This window comes from Rousettus aegyptiacus, unplaced genomic scaffold (genome assembly GCF_014176215.1).
Source record: "Rousettus aegyptiacus isolate mRouAeg1 unplaced genomic scaffold, mRouAeg1.p scaffold_m13_p_11, whole genome shotgun sequence".
Classification (NCBI taxonomy): domain Eukaryota; kingdom Metazoa; phylum Chordata; class Mammalia; order Chiroptera; family Pteropodidae; genus Rousettus; species Rousettus aegyptiacus.
The window spans coordinates 14,446,387-14,464,513 of record NW_023416286.1 but is presented as its reverse complement, the minus strand read 5'-3'; the positions used below and the strand labels follow the sequence as shown (position 1 = coordinate 14,464,513).

The window sequence follows — 18,127 nt, the reverse complement described above, 5'->3', positions numbered from 1 at the left end:
AAACCCTCACTGAAATGTATTCATTAATTTTACATGTTTATGATACAAAATACCTTATGCAGGGAAGCTAAATGAAAAAAATATTAGCTTTAAGATCAAAAAGATGAGTCCAACTTATAGCTATGTTACTTATTATGCAAACTTACATAAATTCCTTGAAGTTACTGAACTTTAGATTTCTCATCTTAAAATGGGGGAAAAATAAAACGGGTCCATATTTACGATATTGCAATGAGGAATAAATTAGTTATGTCATAAGCCCAGTGCTAGGCATGTTGTGTATATACTATAAAGATTAGTTCCTTCTTTCTTTTTAGAACTCAACTACTTGCTTGGTGACATATTAATAAAATAATTCATAAGTTCATTATACTTTTTGTTCTTTAGTTGAACTTTAAATGAGTAGTGATTTAGAACTCTGAGTACTTAAGCTATTCTAGTGTTTTCCTACATTTTCATTAAATTTTGACCACTTAAGTTTTTATTAACATTGTTAGTAAATATTATGGTCAAAAGTCAAGAAACATACTACAGCACATATTATATCCTTGATTGCTCATTTACATAAATGAGCAGCCAAGTAGAAAAGAAGAAAGCCTCAGATACAGTATGACAATTAAAAAATCCAAGCTTGTGCAATTTATTTTCTGAAGGACCTCCCATCTTTAGGCAGTATACTTTCCCACTCTTTGAATCTGGGCTGGCCCAGTGACTTACTATAGCAACAGAATGTGGTGAAAGTGACACTATATTAGAACTCAGGAGGCCTTGCATGTTTCTACCATCATATGTAAAAACAGAGTTTAGACTACTGAAGGATGGGAGGTTACGCGAAGGAGAAATGAGATGCCCTAACCAACAGCCAGTAGTATTTCAGAGACATAGGGTAAGTGAGGCCATTTTGGGTCATTCGGACCCAGATGAACTGCCAGACTGACTGCAGAAACATGACTGTTCCCAAGTGAGACCAACAGAAGAACTGATTTTGCAGAGCCCAGCGAAAATTGCTAATCCATGGACTCATGAACAAAAAAATTGTTGTTTTAAACTACCAACTTTTGGGGTGATTTGCTATACAGCAAAAGATAACTGATAACAAACACCAGAATAAAGTGAAAAATTTAAACATGCGATAAAAAACCCTTTAATTTCAAGGCAAAATCTACAGAAGGAAAATTAGAATTAGAGTAAAATAAATACTATGGCAATTCTGTAAACCTTCTATATAACACTGGTTAAAAAAAAGTGCTAGATAACTTCCAACTACTAAGATGAAAATACAATCAATGAAGACATCAAGATATTAATCTCATATAAGCAGTTACTGTCATAGAGCTGTTTGACTCCTAAGCTTCTGGGGTCCTTATCAATACCTGGATTGTCTGTGCGCGTGCACACACACACACACACACACACACACACACACAATCAGAAGCAACTTTTGCTATTATAAACAGATCAGACACATGGAAAAATGTTAAAGCACAGTACAGGACAAAAAACAAATTTCAGAATTTTAATCTTAGAAGAGAGGGCTAGAGATCAGAGGAGTTAAGAGAAAGAATATGTATTGTCTGCCTACATGTGTTAAAGGTAGTACTCGAATTTGTTAATGTAAGATTTTTTTTTTTTTTTAATGAGGGTGAACTACAGAAAATCTTGGCTGCAGATTGAAGGGAAGCCAGGACCTAATGAAAGAAGCCTCCACTTCTATGCTGTTGTCTGTCCATAACCATAATCCATTAATAGTAACGCTGAAAAAAGCCTAAAGCAGGGAGTCTGTATTTATCATGAGGTAAATGAGGAGGTAGGAGTAAAGAAATTGAAGACACATAAAACATTTCCACAGTTTGTTTTAGCAAACTTAACTGTACATTTATCCCAGTTACTATTTTTAAAAAAGAAGTTAACTCCAATAAGTTTGGTTTTGTGCCTGTAAAATGTCAAAAACGACCAGAGTCCAGAATCCTCATGGCCACAGTGATTGGCTTGGCTCCCTTGTCCTCACCTAATGAGAGGTCCAACACTGAAGGTTGCTCGTCTGACAGGTATAACCCTGGGGCTTCCTTAGCTATCATTTGGAGAAAAACCTTTCTGAGACTGGAACTAACACAAGAGTAAACGGGAGAGATGAAGAGATACCATTTCTGATGTTCTGTTTAAGAATGTGGACCCAGACACATCGGAACAAATGAAAGGTAACCCTGGACTTTTGAGATAGATGAGAAAATAAATTCTTTTTGGTTTAAAAAAGAGGGAGGGGAAGGGCAAAGAAAAACAAGAAAATGCCCTCAGGTATATTATTTGACATAACATTTTGTCCCCAGTAATCTACTATAACTCAATAGCCCAAGAGAGGATACTTTCCTCTCTCTCATCTTCTTTTAGTCATGCACTAGTTACAATAATTCCCTCAGTTCTAAGACACCGTAAATGCTTCAGGAGCCTGAGGATAGTGATTTCCAGATTTTTAAGTACACAAAATAGCACAAGCAACATCTCTTGGTGACTAGTGCACTCCATTATCAGTTATAAAGTGGATGTAAGGGGATACAAGTTCAATGATTCTATCACTTTTATGTTTGTTTCCTGTTAAAAACAAGTCTACAGTAGTTGAATAAACCAATGTGCCATCAATAATGTAATGAAATAAGACTGATTAATTATATTCCCTGGATATAGAAATAGTAGAATGGGAAAACTATTATTTTTTCCCCAGACTATTCAAAAAATTCTAACAACAAACATATATAATAAAATAAAAATACAGAAAAATATACAAGGAAAAAAGAATTAACAGGACATTAGGGGCACACTGAAAAGCACTGAAAGTAACTTTTTGAATTCTTTACTGAAATGTAATTTTAAAAAATTTTCAGTCATTCTTACTTTGATTTTCTCTCATCATGTCCATCTCTCAGACCCCTGTCTTCTCGGATATCGTCTCGCTTTTCTCTGCGATCTTCTCGTCCTTTGTCTTCCCAATCCCTTTGACGCTCTCTTTCTTTGTCCCTTTCTCTTGCTCTTTCTCGTTCCCGCTCTCGCTCTCTCTCCCTCTCTCTTTCTCGCTCTCTCTCCCTCTCCCTTTCTTCTCTCTCTCGTTCCCGCTCCCGTTCTTTTTCCCTATCTCGCTCCCTCTCTCTTTCTCTCTCTCGATCATGGTCACGATCTCGCTCTCTTTCCCGGTCCCTCTCTTTTTCTCTTTCCCTCTCCCGTTCCCTAGCACGCTCTCTTTCCAATTCTCTTTCTTTTTCTCTTTCCCGATCCCGCTCACGTTCCCGCTCACGTTCCCGTTCTCTGTCTCGTTCTCGTTCCCGATCTCTTTCTCTAGCCCTTTCATCTCTTCTATCATCCACTCTGTCTACTCTTCGTTCTTCTCTTCTTTCATCCCGCTCAAGCTCGTCATTCCTTCCCTGATGTCGAATTGGTGAGCTTGGTCTTTGATCTACAATGAAAATCAAGTTTTGTCAGTGATTAATTCGACAGATAACCTATTGATAGGACAGCATGGCAAATCTTAAATTTAATCTGTGTACACGGTCATGGTGGCATCTTTAATTAAATCATCTAAATAATCACCCCTAGATGTTTAAAAATATTTTTTTCTTAAATGTATTTTTATTTGTCCTCTAACATGTTTTCTGCTTCCCATCAACCCCCACCACCTCCCACTGATCCACCTTTGATCTTTCTCTGCATGCTCCCTACCCTACCTCCAGCCCAGTGCTCCAACCCCACTTTCTGCCATTTCTACCCTTCACCTCTGATCTTCTCTGTCCCCCCAACAGGACCTGAGAACACTGGTGGCAAAAGATAGGGGCAGCAGGAGGTGTAGAACATAGGAGCTGAAGGAAAAAAAAAATTTCCCTCGTAAGTTATACCTCTAATTTCAGGCAAAATATATATAAATATCAAAGTGCAGCTATTATGTGAGGAAAATATAGTAGAACAAAACAAATATTTGTTGCTGCAATATCAATTTATCATAAACTAGAAAATTAAGGGTACTGATGCTTAGTAATCTGAAATAATCAAATGTAAAAAGTTTCATGTGATAAAAATTTATAATTAACTACCAACAAATTAAAAGTTTTATTTAATCATATAACTGATTAGTCAAGTGAAGAACTATTTTCTTAAAGTATTAACTGATAATCTCACCATATATACGTGTGAGTGTGTATGTGTATATATGTATATATTCAATACATGGGTCATATAAACACAGAGAAAATAAATATATGAAGCCCAAATGCCCAGTTGAGCCGGACATTAGTCTGGGATCAAAAAATGCACAAGAAAATGGCATAAACTCTTCCATGGAGAGAGCCACTTTTGAAAGTTGTTCACTGTGGTCGAATCTAGGCTAAGGTGATGCTTCTACTTTCATATTATATAGTAATGTTTATCAATTAATTATAAAGGTCATACTACAATGTGGCCAACAGGTTTGCAAGTGGTATATATAACATCAACTTATTAGGCAGAATAATTTTAGGATATTTCTAGGGAAGGGTTCAACACAGTCATTTGAATTATTCATATTTCCTCTTCAGAGGTTACAGATTGATATAAAAGTTTATAGAATTTTAAAGCTAAAACAAAACAAAACCTTGTTCAGCCCCTTTCCCCCTTTTCTTTTTAAAAACAAGAGAAATTATGGTCCAGAAATTTGCCAAAATCATGGAGATGGTAAATAGGACTGGAAGTCAGTTCTCTTAAATACTTTACTTTTGCTGAAAGCACCTTAAATTTAAAATGGTTCTATTGTACTGCACTTTCAATTACCAGACTGCTATAAGACTGTTTGAATTTCTGGTTTGGGGGTCATACTAACTTAACAATGTCTACGAAACAAGCTGAAACAAAATACTGCAACTCATAGTAATTCCTATTTGAAATTTCTGATTATAGCAATGTCAAGAAACAGACTATTTAAAGCAAGATATTCTTTTTTGACATATAAAAACTCTATTTTCCTGACCAAAATGACAATGTTCCTTACTTCAAAAAAATGGAAAGAATATGAGAACACTTCTTTAATATGTCTAAACTATCTTCTCTATCTTTTCCCTCAAAATGTGTTCTTCGAAGACGTGCTTTTCTTCATATATTTTCTTAATGAATGACATACCCACCCATTCACAAAAGCTGGAAATCTGAGTTATCCAAGTCCCATCATATTCAAGTACCATCACTTTCACTCTCAAAATATTTTTCTTCCACTTCCTCTCTCCATCCCTACAGTTAATATTAACTCAGTTTGATCATCTCTTCTTAGATGTCTATGTCATCAACAGTCTAACTAGTTGCTATCCTTGTCTTTTCCCAAACTTTCATTTTTTTTGATGTAAACTGTTTTTCCAACTGCAAAAAAGCAGTTATCTTATAGTTAAAAGGCAATTAAATCCAAAAATTTCAGCCTGACTTATAGGCCTGACAACTTGGTCTATCAAATCTCATCAATCGTTTTTCCTAGCTTATTTCCTTTTCTACCAATTATAGCATACCTTCTACCCTAATCTCATAATTCTTTACTAGTTCCAAACATATTTATTTTAGTCCTGTGTGTCTGCACATGCTGCACCTGCTCACTGCAACGTATTTCTTTCATTGTTCTTCTGGCAAACTCTTATCCTTCAGGCCCTAATCAGATGTCCCCTCTTCAGGAACCTTTTTTGAATTTCCCCAGAATTCTGTCTGCCTCTTTGTCTTCACACAGAACTTTATATAGTAATAGTATTTAACATATTTTGATTATCTATTTGTACCCTAATTAGTCCGTGAAGAACTAAAGGGAATATTTAAATTCTTGAGCACAGAACAAGGTGCCTGGGCATATGTCTACCCTCAGCCTTGATTAATCTCCCTATTGGTAATCACACTCTAGTCACACTGGTCTTCTTTCAAATTCTAGGACATACTAAGCTATATTTTCCATCTCAGGTAATGGACACATATTCTTCCCTCTACAGAAACATTTTTAACTTCAATCTTTGCAATGCAAATTCTTCTCTTGTATTTATGCCTCTGCATAAATGTCATTTCCTCAAATTTTATCCAGATAAAGAGGGTCCTCCTTTTACCCTTTATTTCCATCTGGATCCCTTGTTTGTTCCCTTGACAGTACTCAATAATTATTTCTTGGGTGGGGGGGAGGCTTTGGAACTTACTTCCCTGTAATACTGGAAAAATCACTACCCTTCTCTTAGCCCAAATCTCCTAAACATGAAACATGGATTTTTTTTATATCTACACTGACAGGGACAATGTAAAGACAAAAAGATTGTAAAGTATTTTTAAAATATATATTTTCTGACTTAATATTGCAAAAGATATTAAGTCAGAGAATATGTATAAAGCAACTATCAAAGTTTTTGGTAACTCAATGCATGTGTGGCTGAACTAAATATAAGATTGAAACCAAATGCTACTACTAAATTCAGGTATGACATGAGAAAAACCTGAGCTAGGATAGGAAACTAGAAAAAAAAAAAAAGAGAGATATTAAAAAAGCATTACCAGGACATAGTGTTAAAGAGAGTTGAGAGGTGAATTGGTGTTAAGGAAGAAATAATTTAAGATATGAACACAGAACATATAAACTCCAGCCTCATGCGTAACTAAAGAAATAAAAGTCTTTTAACGCAAATGCATTACGCTTACCCTCAAACTCAACCTAATCAACTCTGATTTCATCTTTTATATACTCCCCAAAGTACATTGTGTCTTAGAAACTTCATTCTGCTCTCAGTATTACCCATATCAAGACACACTATTACTTTTTTGATTCAGTTCACCGTGAAGCATGAATATTTAATTCCCTACTCCATCAAGTTTCATACTATATAAATCTCAGCATTATAGCGAACCCGACTTTAGTAATCAGCTAAGATTAGTAAGACCTTCATAAAATCTTAAATGTTTAAGGCCCTAATATGTACAGGAAATACAAGCCTGTTAAAAAAGTAATTATCACCCTTCTTAAATGCCTTCTAGCAACCTTGCTTCAAAATTGATTTAAGAGCTCATCTAACAGAGTAACAGAAAATGTTTAGCTTAAGATATATAAGATAATATAAAATTAGCTAAAGCAAGCATTACATATTCCCAGGAAGGACTATGGACTATGATTCTTTCTCCAAACAACCCCCAGCATTATCATTATTGTTTTTTTCTTGTTCCTCTTTGGCAGTCCTTATTCAAAACTCTGTTTATTGCAACTACTGAATGGTCAGGATCCTCAAATGAGAAAGTTTAAGTATCTCCCAAATCAGAAATGCCTGGAATGGCACCCAAGCATCTACATTTTTTAAAGGGTTGTGAGCTATCTGATTGAGAGACATACAATAGGGCACCTCAGTTCCTTCAGTATGCAAGTACCTATTACCTTAGCAGTCCCAATCAATGTTGGTCACTATTTAATAATAGTCCATTCGACAAACCTCTCTCTCTGTTGTCACGACGGTCTCTCTCTCCATGTCGTCTCTCAAAGGAAGAATCCCTTGTTTGATCTCTGTTGTCTCTTTCAGGGTATCTATCTCTTTCAGGATAGCTACTTCTTGTTTCCCAGTTGTCATGATAGTTGCTACTACTATTGTGACTATCAATTTGAGAACCTCTTGTGCCTCGGCTTCCTAAAGAAAGGATATTCACACAAATGTTTAAACATATACACTTTATTCAACAAGTTTCATCAGTCGCAATCTTTCTTCTCCAAAAACATAAAAATAAGTTGTTTTTTTTTTTTAAAATTCCAAAGTACATTAATCATTGTTGAAAAGAATACTTAAGTGTTAGACCAAAACACCTGAGCTGTATAATGACTGACTTGGGTAAGTTAAGTCCCAGTTACCCTTACCTATTAAAAAGTCATATAATAAAATAATAAAGAATGTTCATTTCAATTAACCAAAACCAAAACTATTGATTCAAATCTAATTCACAGAAATATCATGAAAATGAAAAATGTGGATATATATTATTGCTTTAATTACAGTTTATAGTGAAAACATTCCAATACAGAATCAAGGTACTTTATTAAGTGGTGCCTGAAATTTTTAATTAGAAAATGTGGTAAACTAATGTTCATAGTAGCTTTATTTGTAACAGTCAAAAACTGAAAAGGACTTAAAAATGTCTTTTAATGGATGAACGGTTAAACAAACTGTGGTACATCCAAACCATGAGATACTAAAACAAGGGACGAACTACTGAGACGTGTAATAACTTGGATGAACCTCAAGGAAATTCTGCTGAATGAAAAAACCAATTTCAACAGGATGTATATACAGCATGATTTCACTTATGTAACATTTGTGAAATAACAATTATAAGATGGAAGACATATTAGTGGCTGCCAAAGGTCAGGGACAGGAGAAGGGATTTAGGTTTGGCTATAAAGGGGTAACAGAGGGAATCTTATGACTGTACAGCTAAGTATCTTGATTGTGGTGATTGTAATGGAAGACTACACAGGCACCACGGAAAACAGTATGGAGGTTCCTAAAAAAATTAAAACTAGAACTACCGCTGATCTAGCAATTCCACTTCTAGGTATACATCCAAAGGAACTGAAATCAGGATCTGGAGGAGATATCTGCACTCCCACGTTCATTACAGAATTATTCACAATAGGCAAGACAAAGAAGCAACCTAAATGTCCACTGATGGATGAATAGATAAAGAAAGCGTGGTATATACATACAATGGAATTCAGCTTTAAAAAAGATGAAAATCCTGTCATTTGGGACAACATGGATGAACCTGGAGGGCATTATGCTTAGTGAGATAAGTCAGGCACAAAAGAATAAATACTACATGACACCATGTAGTATTTGTGAAGTCTAAAGTAGTCAAACTCATAGAAGCAGAGAGTAGAATAGTGGCTGCCAAGGGCTGGAGGAAGAGGGAAACAGGGAGGTATTAGTAAAAGAGTTGAAAGTTTCAGTTGTACAAGATGAATGAATCCTAGATACCTACTATATGGCATAGTGCCTATAGTTAGTAATGATGTACTAGAAACTCAAATTTTGTTAAGAGGGTAGATCTTATATTAAGTATTCTCATTACCCATACAAAAACACAAGAGAAATTTTTTTTTTGCAGGTGATAGATAGTTTTATGGCATAGATTGAAGTGTATACTTATCTCCAAGCTCATCAAGTTGTATACATTAAATGTGTGAAGTTTTTTGTATGTCAATAATATCTTGAGAAAATGTTTTAAAAAATGCACAATTATGCATGCGCGTGCACACACACACACACCCCTTACACATAATAGGCTTTGAGCTCTGAAAGAATTACAGCATAATTCTAAATATTGTAATAGGGCATTTTAATAAACAAAATATCTATAAAGAATATTTCAATAATAAGGACCAAAAAGAAGAAATTTAAAACATTTTTTCAAAGGCTACATAGAACATGTAGGAATGAAAAGGTTAAATGTTGAATTAGATGCTAAGAGAAAATTAGTTTAAAAAAAATGTATTTATGAGGATATGACCTAGAAAGTGAAAGATTAAAAAAAAGTGAAAAATTTAAAAGGAGAGTTAAGAATCGAGGAAGGTGTAATGAGAAGATTCAACATATGTCTAACTACATTCTATTTAGAGTTATATTTAAAACATAAAGATATGATAAGGTTGAAAGGATGGAAAAAGATATCAAACAAATACTTGTTAAGGGTGGAAAATTTTCAAATGACCAACTTCTGCTTCCATTACTTAATGTTAAACAGGGTGTAGTTCTAGGAGATAGTCTATGCAAAGATATGCTAATGTTAAGGGTGTTGTTATCCTGTGTAAAGATATGTTAATGGCCAGCCTCTGCTTCTGTAAACCTGCTTGCTTGCTAGAGAGGGTTTGGGGGCTTTTTAAACTATCCCTTCTTGAGGCTCCAGGCTCATCTCCTTTAACCCTGCAGTGGTAGAGAGTCAGTCGCCTGCTGGCTAATAAAGGCTCACAATTCATCTCAATTGGCTCCGTTGTGGGCACCACAACGTACTAACCAAAAGAAATCTGTGAGTGAAACAATCTTTAAGACAAAAGGCACTATGAAGGATAAAGAGGGTCATTCTATAATGATAAAAGAATAATCTGCTTTATACAAGTGTACCTAACAGCAAAGCCTCAAAATATTCAAAGCAAAATTGGATCAAATTATACAAAATTAACAAATTCGCAATGACAGTGCAAGATTTAACTCACATTTCTGTAATGTTATAAAAAGCAGATTAAAAAAATTAAATATAGATTTGAAAGCATAGTTAACAAACCTGATCTTACTTAGAGAAACACTTTGCATTTAACCATTAAAAGCATATGCAGAACATTTATAAAGACTGCTGTCACAAAATAAGCCTTAACAAATACAACTGCCAAAGAACTGACTTCAAAAAGTCCTCTGACAACAATTAAAATTGGGGGAGAGGATTTATTTTAAAAAGTATGTCTGGACATTTAAAATCCCAATTTTACAGAACTCAAGAAGTCCAAGAAGATATATTAAAACTTAGAAAGTGTTTAGAATGGTTATTAATGTAAATACCACACATTTCATAACAAAGTAAAACATAAGAATGGAAATTAATGAAATAGAAAGATACAAAAGAAAACAAACAAAATTTTAATTCTTTAAAAAGACTCAATAGACAAACTTCTGGCAAGATTGAACAAGAAATAAAAAAATAAATATAAATATAACAGAAATCTGAGGAACATTTATGCAGCAAAGATTTGAAAATGATCCCTAAAAAAAATGTTAACATACTACACTGGTTCAAGAAAAAACAGAAATCTAATATTATTACAATAATCTAAATCAGTAACTCTGAAAGTCAATTGGTAGTAAAACCTCTAAGCAGCAGAAAAATGAGAAACAAGACTTAACAGACAAATGTTGTTAAACTGTCAAAGAACAGATAACTCATCATATTTAATTTGTGCCAGAGAAGAGGAAAAAAGAAGCAACGCTTCTTGACATATTTTATGTGACTTAGGATAGCTCTGATCCCCAAACCAAACAAGAATATAAAAAATGAACTGTGCAGTGTGGTATGCTAGAACTGATTCACAGTTGCTTGACAGAGACAACTGTGCACATCTCTTCCCAACTCAACACTGGTGACAAATTAGTAGCTTGAAATGTTCTATGGCACGAGTGTTTATATTACAAAATTGGAAAAAGCTACAAGTGAAGGCTTTTTCTTAAGAGTTCGTTGTTAAATATTTACAATACCAGTAATTATATGCCAATCTCAATTAAAAACATTAGTGCTTAAATAAAAATTAAATTTTAACAAACCTATTTCAGAAATGTGAAAAATGAAAAATTGCATTTATCTTAGTAATGCAAGGATAGTTCTAAATTTTAAAAAGTATAATAACATGTGAGAAAGTAAAAGAGACAAACTATATGATCTCAAGACAGAGAAAAACGTCATGATAAAAAAGCTGTTAGCTAAAGTTAACACAATATAAAAGCATCTATAAATACAATGCTTAGTGGTGAAAAGCCAGCCTTTAAAATCTGAAACAAAGCAAGAGAAGCCATTAAATCATTATATTAACAATATATGAAAGAGCTACTAAGCAGGTTATGGATAGTAAATAAAAACCAGAAAGGAAGAGCCAAATCTGTCTCTTCCCAGACATAAATGTTTAAGAGAATCTAATTCGATCTACAAAGAAAATCACAGTGTAAGACTGATATACAAATATCAATTACCATTTCCATATACCAGCAATAAACCCAAGAAAATGTTTTAAAGATACCATTTAGTGACACCAGTACATAGTTATTCACTGAAGCACTGTTCAAAACAAAAAAAAAAGACTGAAACACCTAAGTATCTATCAATTTAAAACTTATGATTTTATGGTATATCCTATAATAGACACTGTGCACCAGAAGAAGGAAGTAGCTCTTTACCTAATAAGGAATAATCTCCAAAATATTTTTAAGCATGGTATAGAGCATTATGTAGTTGTTTCTTTTTTTTAAACAAGTTTATTTTTATATATATATAATTTTAATTACATTTTTAAAAATTAAAGGATAAAATAAATAGACATGCATATCTGCTTGTGTAGAATATTTCTGGGAAGGATACAAACAAAACTGGCAAAAGAGGGAACCAGTTCAGGTGTAGAGGGGAGGCTCTTCTACACATACACACACACACACACACACACACACACACACACACACACACCCTTTGGTACCTTTGAAATTCTGAACTATGTGAATGCATTAAAGAGAATTTGTTAAAGTACCATTTAAAGTATCAACAAAAATGGTACCAAGGAATATATATGCTCAGGACCTTAATAGAAAAAGTTAAGAAATGATAAATGTAATGCATTCAAAATAAAAATTCAACAGTTTTTCATAAAATAAACTCATTTAAAAAATGTATATGAAAAAGAAAAGGACCATGATAAGCCAAGACAACCATGAAGGAGGAGGTGAGGGGACTTCAGCTTAATGTGAAGCTGTAATATTGACCAAAAGAGACCAACAGACCAATGGAAAGAATAAGAGTGGTCAGATTGTGCAGCAATGTTTGCAGGGAAGAGAAAGAAGGAGATGGAGGAAGAGACAGGTCAAAACTGATTTAGCCCAAGCATTTCGGAGATAGTCCAATACATTGAGGTAGGTAGTTATTGAGTATGGCAAATGTCTTTTTAGGGGAAGATAAGAAAAATGGCTTAAGATCCTAATATGTGATGATTTGAGGTGGTCTGAAGCAAGCACAAATACTGAATATACAAATCAGTCATCTCTGACACCATCAATTTTGAAAGCCCACCATTTTAATTCCACTTTAATAATCACATGATATACATATACGGTATATATACACAGATACACACAGGCACATACAATCTATTAGAAACTACTACTTTTTGTCCTACTTTTTGCATGATAGCAATTTCCTTAGTATTCCACATTAATCAAGAGTGTAGGCATGACTGGATATAATTCAACCAGGGAGTCTAGGTCAGTTCCCACTTCTGCTATTCTAGCTTATAATTCCTATTCAAAATTTATAGGGAAGATCTCAAATTCAATAAATTGAAAATTGCTTTGACAAAATAATAATAATCAATATAGAAATAATATATTTAAAAAAGAAATCTTAGGAGATTTAATAATTTCTATATGAATATACAAAATACAGTTCACTGAGAAGTCAAAAATCTTACCCTTTTCAGGTAACTCTGGACCTCTCCCTCTACTTCTGCCCATCCGGTCATTCCTCATATCACTTCGAGAGTCACTTCTGGAATCATTCCTTACTTCAGTACGAGAACTTTCTTCTCTCAAGTGGTTTCTGCCATAACTTCGGGATTCCTCCTGATAGGTATCCTCCTTTCTATGAGCATCTCGACTTTCACGATCTCTGTAGTCATGGGGATCACGAGTAGAACGAGAATCTCTGGGGTCACGGCACTCCTTGTTATCTCTGCTATAATCTCTCATCTCCCTGGAGTCCCGAATGTCTCTGGAGTCTCTTAGTTCCTTTCGGTCTCTAGTGTCTCTGGTATCTCTCCGATCCCGACCATCTCTAGGTTCTCTGTCTTCTCTGTGGTCTCTAGAAGAGCTCTGATCCTGTTCATACTCTCGTTCTTCTCTTGTGTCCTTTTCTCTCTCTCTTTTGCCTCTAGTTTCTGTAATGCAATTTTGGAAATCAACTGTAATTCCTTTCACAAAATTTTGGGCAACTAGACAATATATTTGATATGGAGCTTTTAAAATTTTATTATAATAATTCCTGTTCTTTGCAGAGAATAAAAGGAGACAACATGCTAATATAAAAAAATTAAGTCCATTCAAAAGCTAGACATCCAAAGGTAATTTCATTAACACATGAATTATTATGTTTTTATTGGATAAACTTTGAATATGATCTCCCCGGACTTCAAGTTACCCATACTTATATCTTAAACAACTGAAACAAGCTGATCTCATACCACTGATGGCTTACTTTTTAGAAACAACTTCTAGATCCAGAGGCACACAGTGATTTTAATCATCCTGATGAAATATTAGGCCAGACCAGACCACAGATGACTACCTCAAAAGGAGTTAAGCACTTGGGAGTGGCCTACAGTTAGTAAGCAGGCTGGCAAAGAGATACTGTTATTTTCTTTTCTTAAATTATTTAATGGAATTACACTCCTGTCTCTAAAGCTTCCTCTACCTAAAGCATTTTGTAAAATTCATTAGAAAATAAAGAAATAATTTTAGTTATTAAAAAACTAAATGGAGGGATTCTGGGAAACATGGAGGAATGAGCGACGTCCCCAGATCTCTCCTCTTTAAACAATAAGCTGAACATCTAAAACTGAACAAAAAACACCCAAACTGCACACCAGCACGTCGGAGTGTGGGATCTGTGCATAAGAACTACAACAGGTCAGAAACCCCGGGTGCCCAGCTAGTGTCTATCGGGCAGTGGTCTGGGAGAAACAAAGCTACCTCTCAAAACCACCAGAGCTCTCTGCAGGTGGAGAGAGAGGGGTGAAGGTGTGGTGACTTCCCTGAACAACCCTGCGTAGCCTTCTACGCAGCCGGCAGCAGGGCCCAGTCACCAGCACAGAAAGCAGAGACACGGGATAGGACCACAGAAAAATGACAGTTGATTTTTAGCCCCCGATTGCAAAACCAAGGCTGAGCCACAGCCCCCAACTTCCAGCCCAGGGGGCCCCTTCCCCCATACCCACCAAGATCAATCACTGCGAAGCCTCAGGGGAATCTGAGCAAATGCTACCAAACTGTTGCTAACACTGACAGTGACTGAAACTGAGAGCAGCAAGTATGGTTAAATTTCTACAAAAAAAAAAAAAAAAAAAAAAAAAAAAAAATTTAGGCTTTATATAAAGCAGGGATCCAAAAGGCTTAGATGCTCCCTACTGGAAACCAAAAGAAATTCTTTGCAGCAGGCTAAAGAGAAACCTTTATATATCGTCTTTCTGGAAAAACAACAGACTACATTTCCATTAATGCTCAGGCAGAGAAATAGTCCATTAAACACCATGAACAACCCCGGTGACAAGGCATCTCAGAAAGAAAGAAAAAAATCTCCAGAAAATAAGCTTACAGACATAGAAATATGCAACTTAAATGACAGAGACTTCAACATGGTACTTCTGATATGATCCGAAATGAGTCATATCAACAATTTCAGGAACTGAAAAAAGAACTAGATGAGCAGAACAAAGAGACTGAAACTCTCGAGAAGAACACAATAGATACTCTTGATATAAAAAAAACATAATGCAAGAGTTGAAAAATGAAATAACAAGCTTGGGAAATAGAGTCGACTAAATGGAGGAAAGGATCAGTGATGACGAAGACAGAAACCTAGAATAAATCAGAAGGAAGAGAGAAACCGAAGAATGAAAAATAATGAAGAGAAATCCAAACTAGCTGATAGTATCAAGAGAGGAAACGTAAGAATAATGGGCATTAACGAAGCGAGGAAAAGGAGCAGGACTAGAAAGTATTGTCAGACAGATAGTGGATGAGAATTTCCCAAATCGAAGGAATGAGCTGGAGTTTGGAATTCAGGAAGTCGACAAACACCCAATTATCTCAACCCAAAAAGGCCTTCACCAAGACACACTGTATTAAAGTTATTAAAAATTGATGACAAAGATAAAATTCTCAGGGCAGCCAGGGAGAAGAAAACGGAAACTTATAAAGGAAAACCCATGAGATTATCATCAGACTTCACAGCACGGATCTTACAAGCCAGAAAAGAGTGGAATCAAATATTAAAACTATTAAGTAAAAGGAACTATCAACCTAGAATAATGTATCCAGCTATAAGCTCTCCTTTAGATATGAAGGAGAAATTAAGACCTTTCAGGACATACAAAAATTGAGGGAATTCTCCTCTAAGAGGCCTGTACTACAGCAAATACTGAAAGGGGTCAGCTAAGCTAAAACAAAACGACAAAAAATCAAAAAAACAAACAAAAAAAACATAATCCAGAATAAAGTGAATATCAGGCAAATAGAAGCAGAGGAGGGCAACCTTTACTAAGAACAGAGCATTATAAGCTTAAACATTAAGAAGAGAATGTTTATAGCAAGATAGTAATGAATGTTCAGCATCTATAAGGACAAATTGATATACACTGACTGAAAAGGGGAGGAGTCAAAGATCCAAATTCACAAAGGGGAATAGAGATGATAACATACACACAGAAGAAAATGGACGACTGTATATCTATATAACTATCCTTCACATATTCGTAATGGTAACCACACACCAAAGATTCAGAACTGAAGTATATAACATAAAACAAGAAGGACCAGAGAGGAAACCCATAAAACCCAACCAAAATAAAGAAAACAAACAGAAGGACAAGAAAGCAATGGAAACACCGAGCTTCCAGAAAGCAAAAGATAAAATGGATATAAGAAGACCTCATATTTCAATAATCACCCTAAATGTAAATGGATTGAACTCACCAATAAAAAGACACAGAGTTGCAGAATGGGTCAAAAAACAAAACCCAAACATATACTGCCTCCAGAAGAAACATCTCAGCTCCAAAGACAAATATAGACTCAAAGTGAAAGGGTGGAAAATGATATTTCAATTAAATTGCATTCAGAGAAAAGTGGGAGTAGAGGTACTAATATTAGACAAAAGACTTCAAAATAAAAAAGGTAAAGAGAAAGATATGGAGGGACACTTCATAATAATAAAGGAATCATACACCAAGAAGACATAACACTTATTAATATCTATGCTCCTAATCAGGGAGCCCCAAAATATGTAAAGCAATTGCTAACAGACCTAAGGGAGAAACAGACCAAAACACTATCGTAGTAGGGGACCTAAAAACTCCACTGTCGGATATGGACAGATCATCTAAACAGAAAATCAGTAAGGAAATAACATCCTTAAATGACACATTAGACCAACTGGGCATAACTGACAATTACAGAGCCTTCCATTCCAAAACAGCTACTTATACATTCTTCTCTAGTGCACATGGAACATTCTCAAAGACTGACCACATACTGGGACACAGAGATAGCCTCAACAAATATAAGAGGGTTGAAATCACACCAACCATATTCTCTGATCATAATGCTTTGAAAGCAGAGATCAACTGCAGAAAGAAATCAAGAAAAACAGCAAATACAAAAAGATTAAACAACATGCTACTGAAGATAACTGGGTCATAGAAAAAATAGAAAGAGATCAAGAGATACATGGAAACGAAAGATGACAGTACAACTTATCAAAACTTTTGGGATACGGCAAAAGTGGTCATAAGAGGAAAGTTCATATATCATTACAGGCCTACCTCCAAAAACAAGAATGAGCCCAAATAAATTACCTAATGTTTCATCTTAGAAAACTAGAAAAGGCCTAAAGTAAACAAAAGGAAAGAAAGAATCAAAATTAAAAAGAGATAAATGGAATGGAAAACAACAACAAAAATATAAAAAATAAATACAACAAAGAGCTGGTTCTTTGAGGTTAATAAAATTGACAAACCTCTGGCTTGACTCACTCAAGAAAAAAGGGAAAGGACACAAATAAACACAATCAGGGATGAAAGAGGGGAAAACACAACTGACATTACAGAAATACAAAGGATCATGCAAGAATACTATGAAAAAGTATGTAACACCCAATTTAATAACCTAGAAGAAATGAACCAGTACTTAGAAAAATATAACCTTCCTAGACTGAATCAAGAAGATATGAAAAATCTAAATAGACTGATCAGCAGTATTGAAATGGAAACAATTATCAAAAACATACCAAAAAGAAAAAGTCCAGGACCAGATGGCTTTACCAGTAAATTCTACCAAACACTCAAGAAGATTTCATACCTATCCTCCTCAAACTCTTCCAAAAAATCAAAGAGGAGGCAATACTTCCCAACTCATTTTAAGGTCAATATCACTCGGATACCAAAAACTGGTAAAGATAACACACGAAAAAAACTACAGACCAATATCTCTCATGAACACAGGTGCAAAAATCCTAAATAAGATACTAGTGAACTGAATACAGCAATATATTAAAAAGATTATACATCACGATCACGTAGGCTTCATCCCAGGGGCATAGGGATGGTTCGATA

At 34.8% G+C, this 18,127-nt stretch overlaps 1 protein-coding gene across 5 annotated transcripts in view; it reads right to left on the bottom strand.

The window, feature by feature from the left end:
• The window catches only part of ZC3H13 (zinc finger CCCH-type containing 13), a 102,454-nt gene that overhangs the window by 27,990 nt on the left and 56,337 nt on the right, over positions 1–18,127 (bottom strand). For all 5 annotated transcript variants that reach the window (XM_036228507.1, XM_036228509.1, XM_036228510.1 and 2 more), the window contains 3 exons: positions 13,214–13,678; positions 7,446–7,637; positions 2,890–3,445 (listed from right to left, as the gene is read on the bottom strand). In XM_036228507.1, the coding sequence (XP_036084400.1) occupies positions 2,890–3,445; positions 7,446–7,637; positions 13,214–13,678 (1,213 nt within the window). The remainder of the gene's footprint in view (positions 1–2,889; positions 3,446–7,445; positions 7,638–13,213; positions 13,679–18,127) is intronic.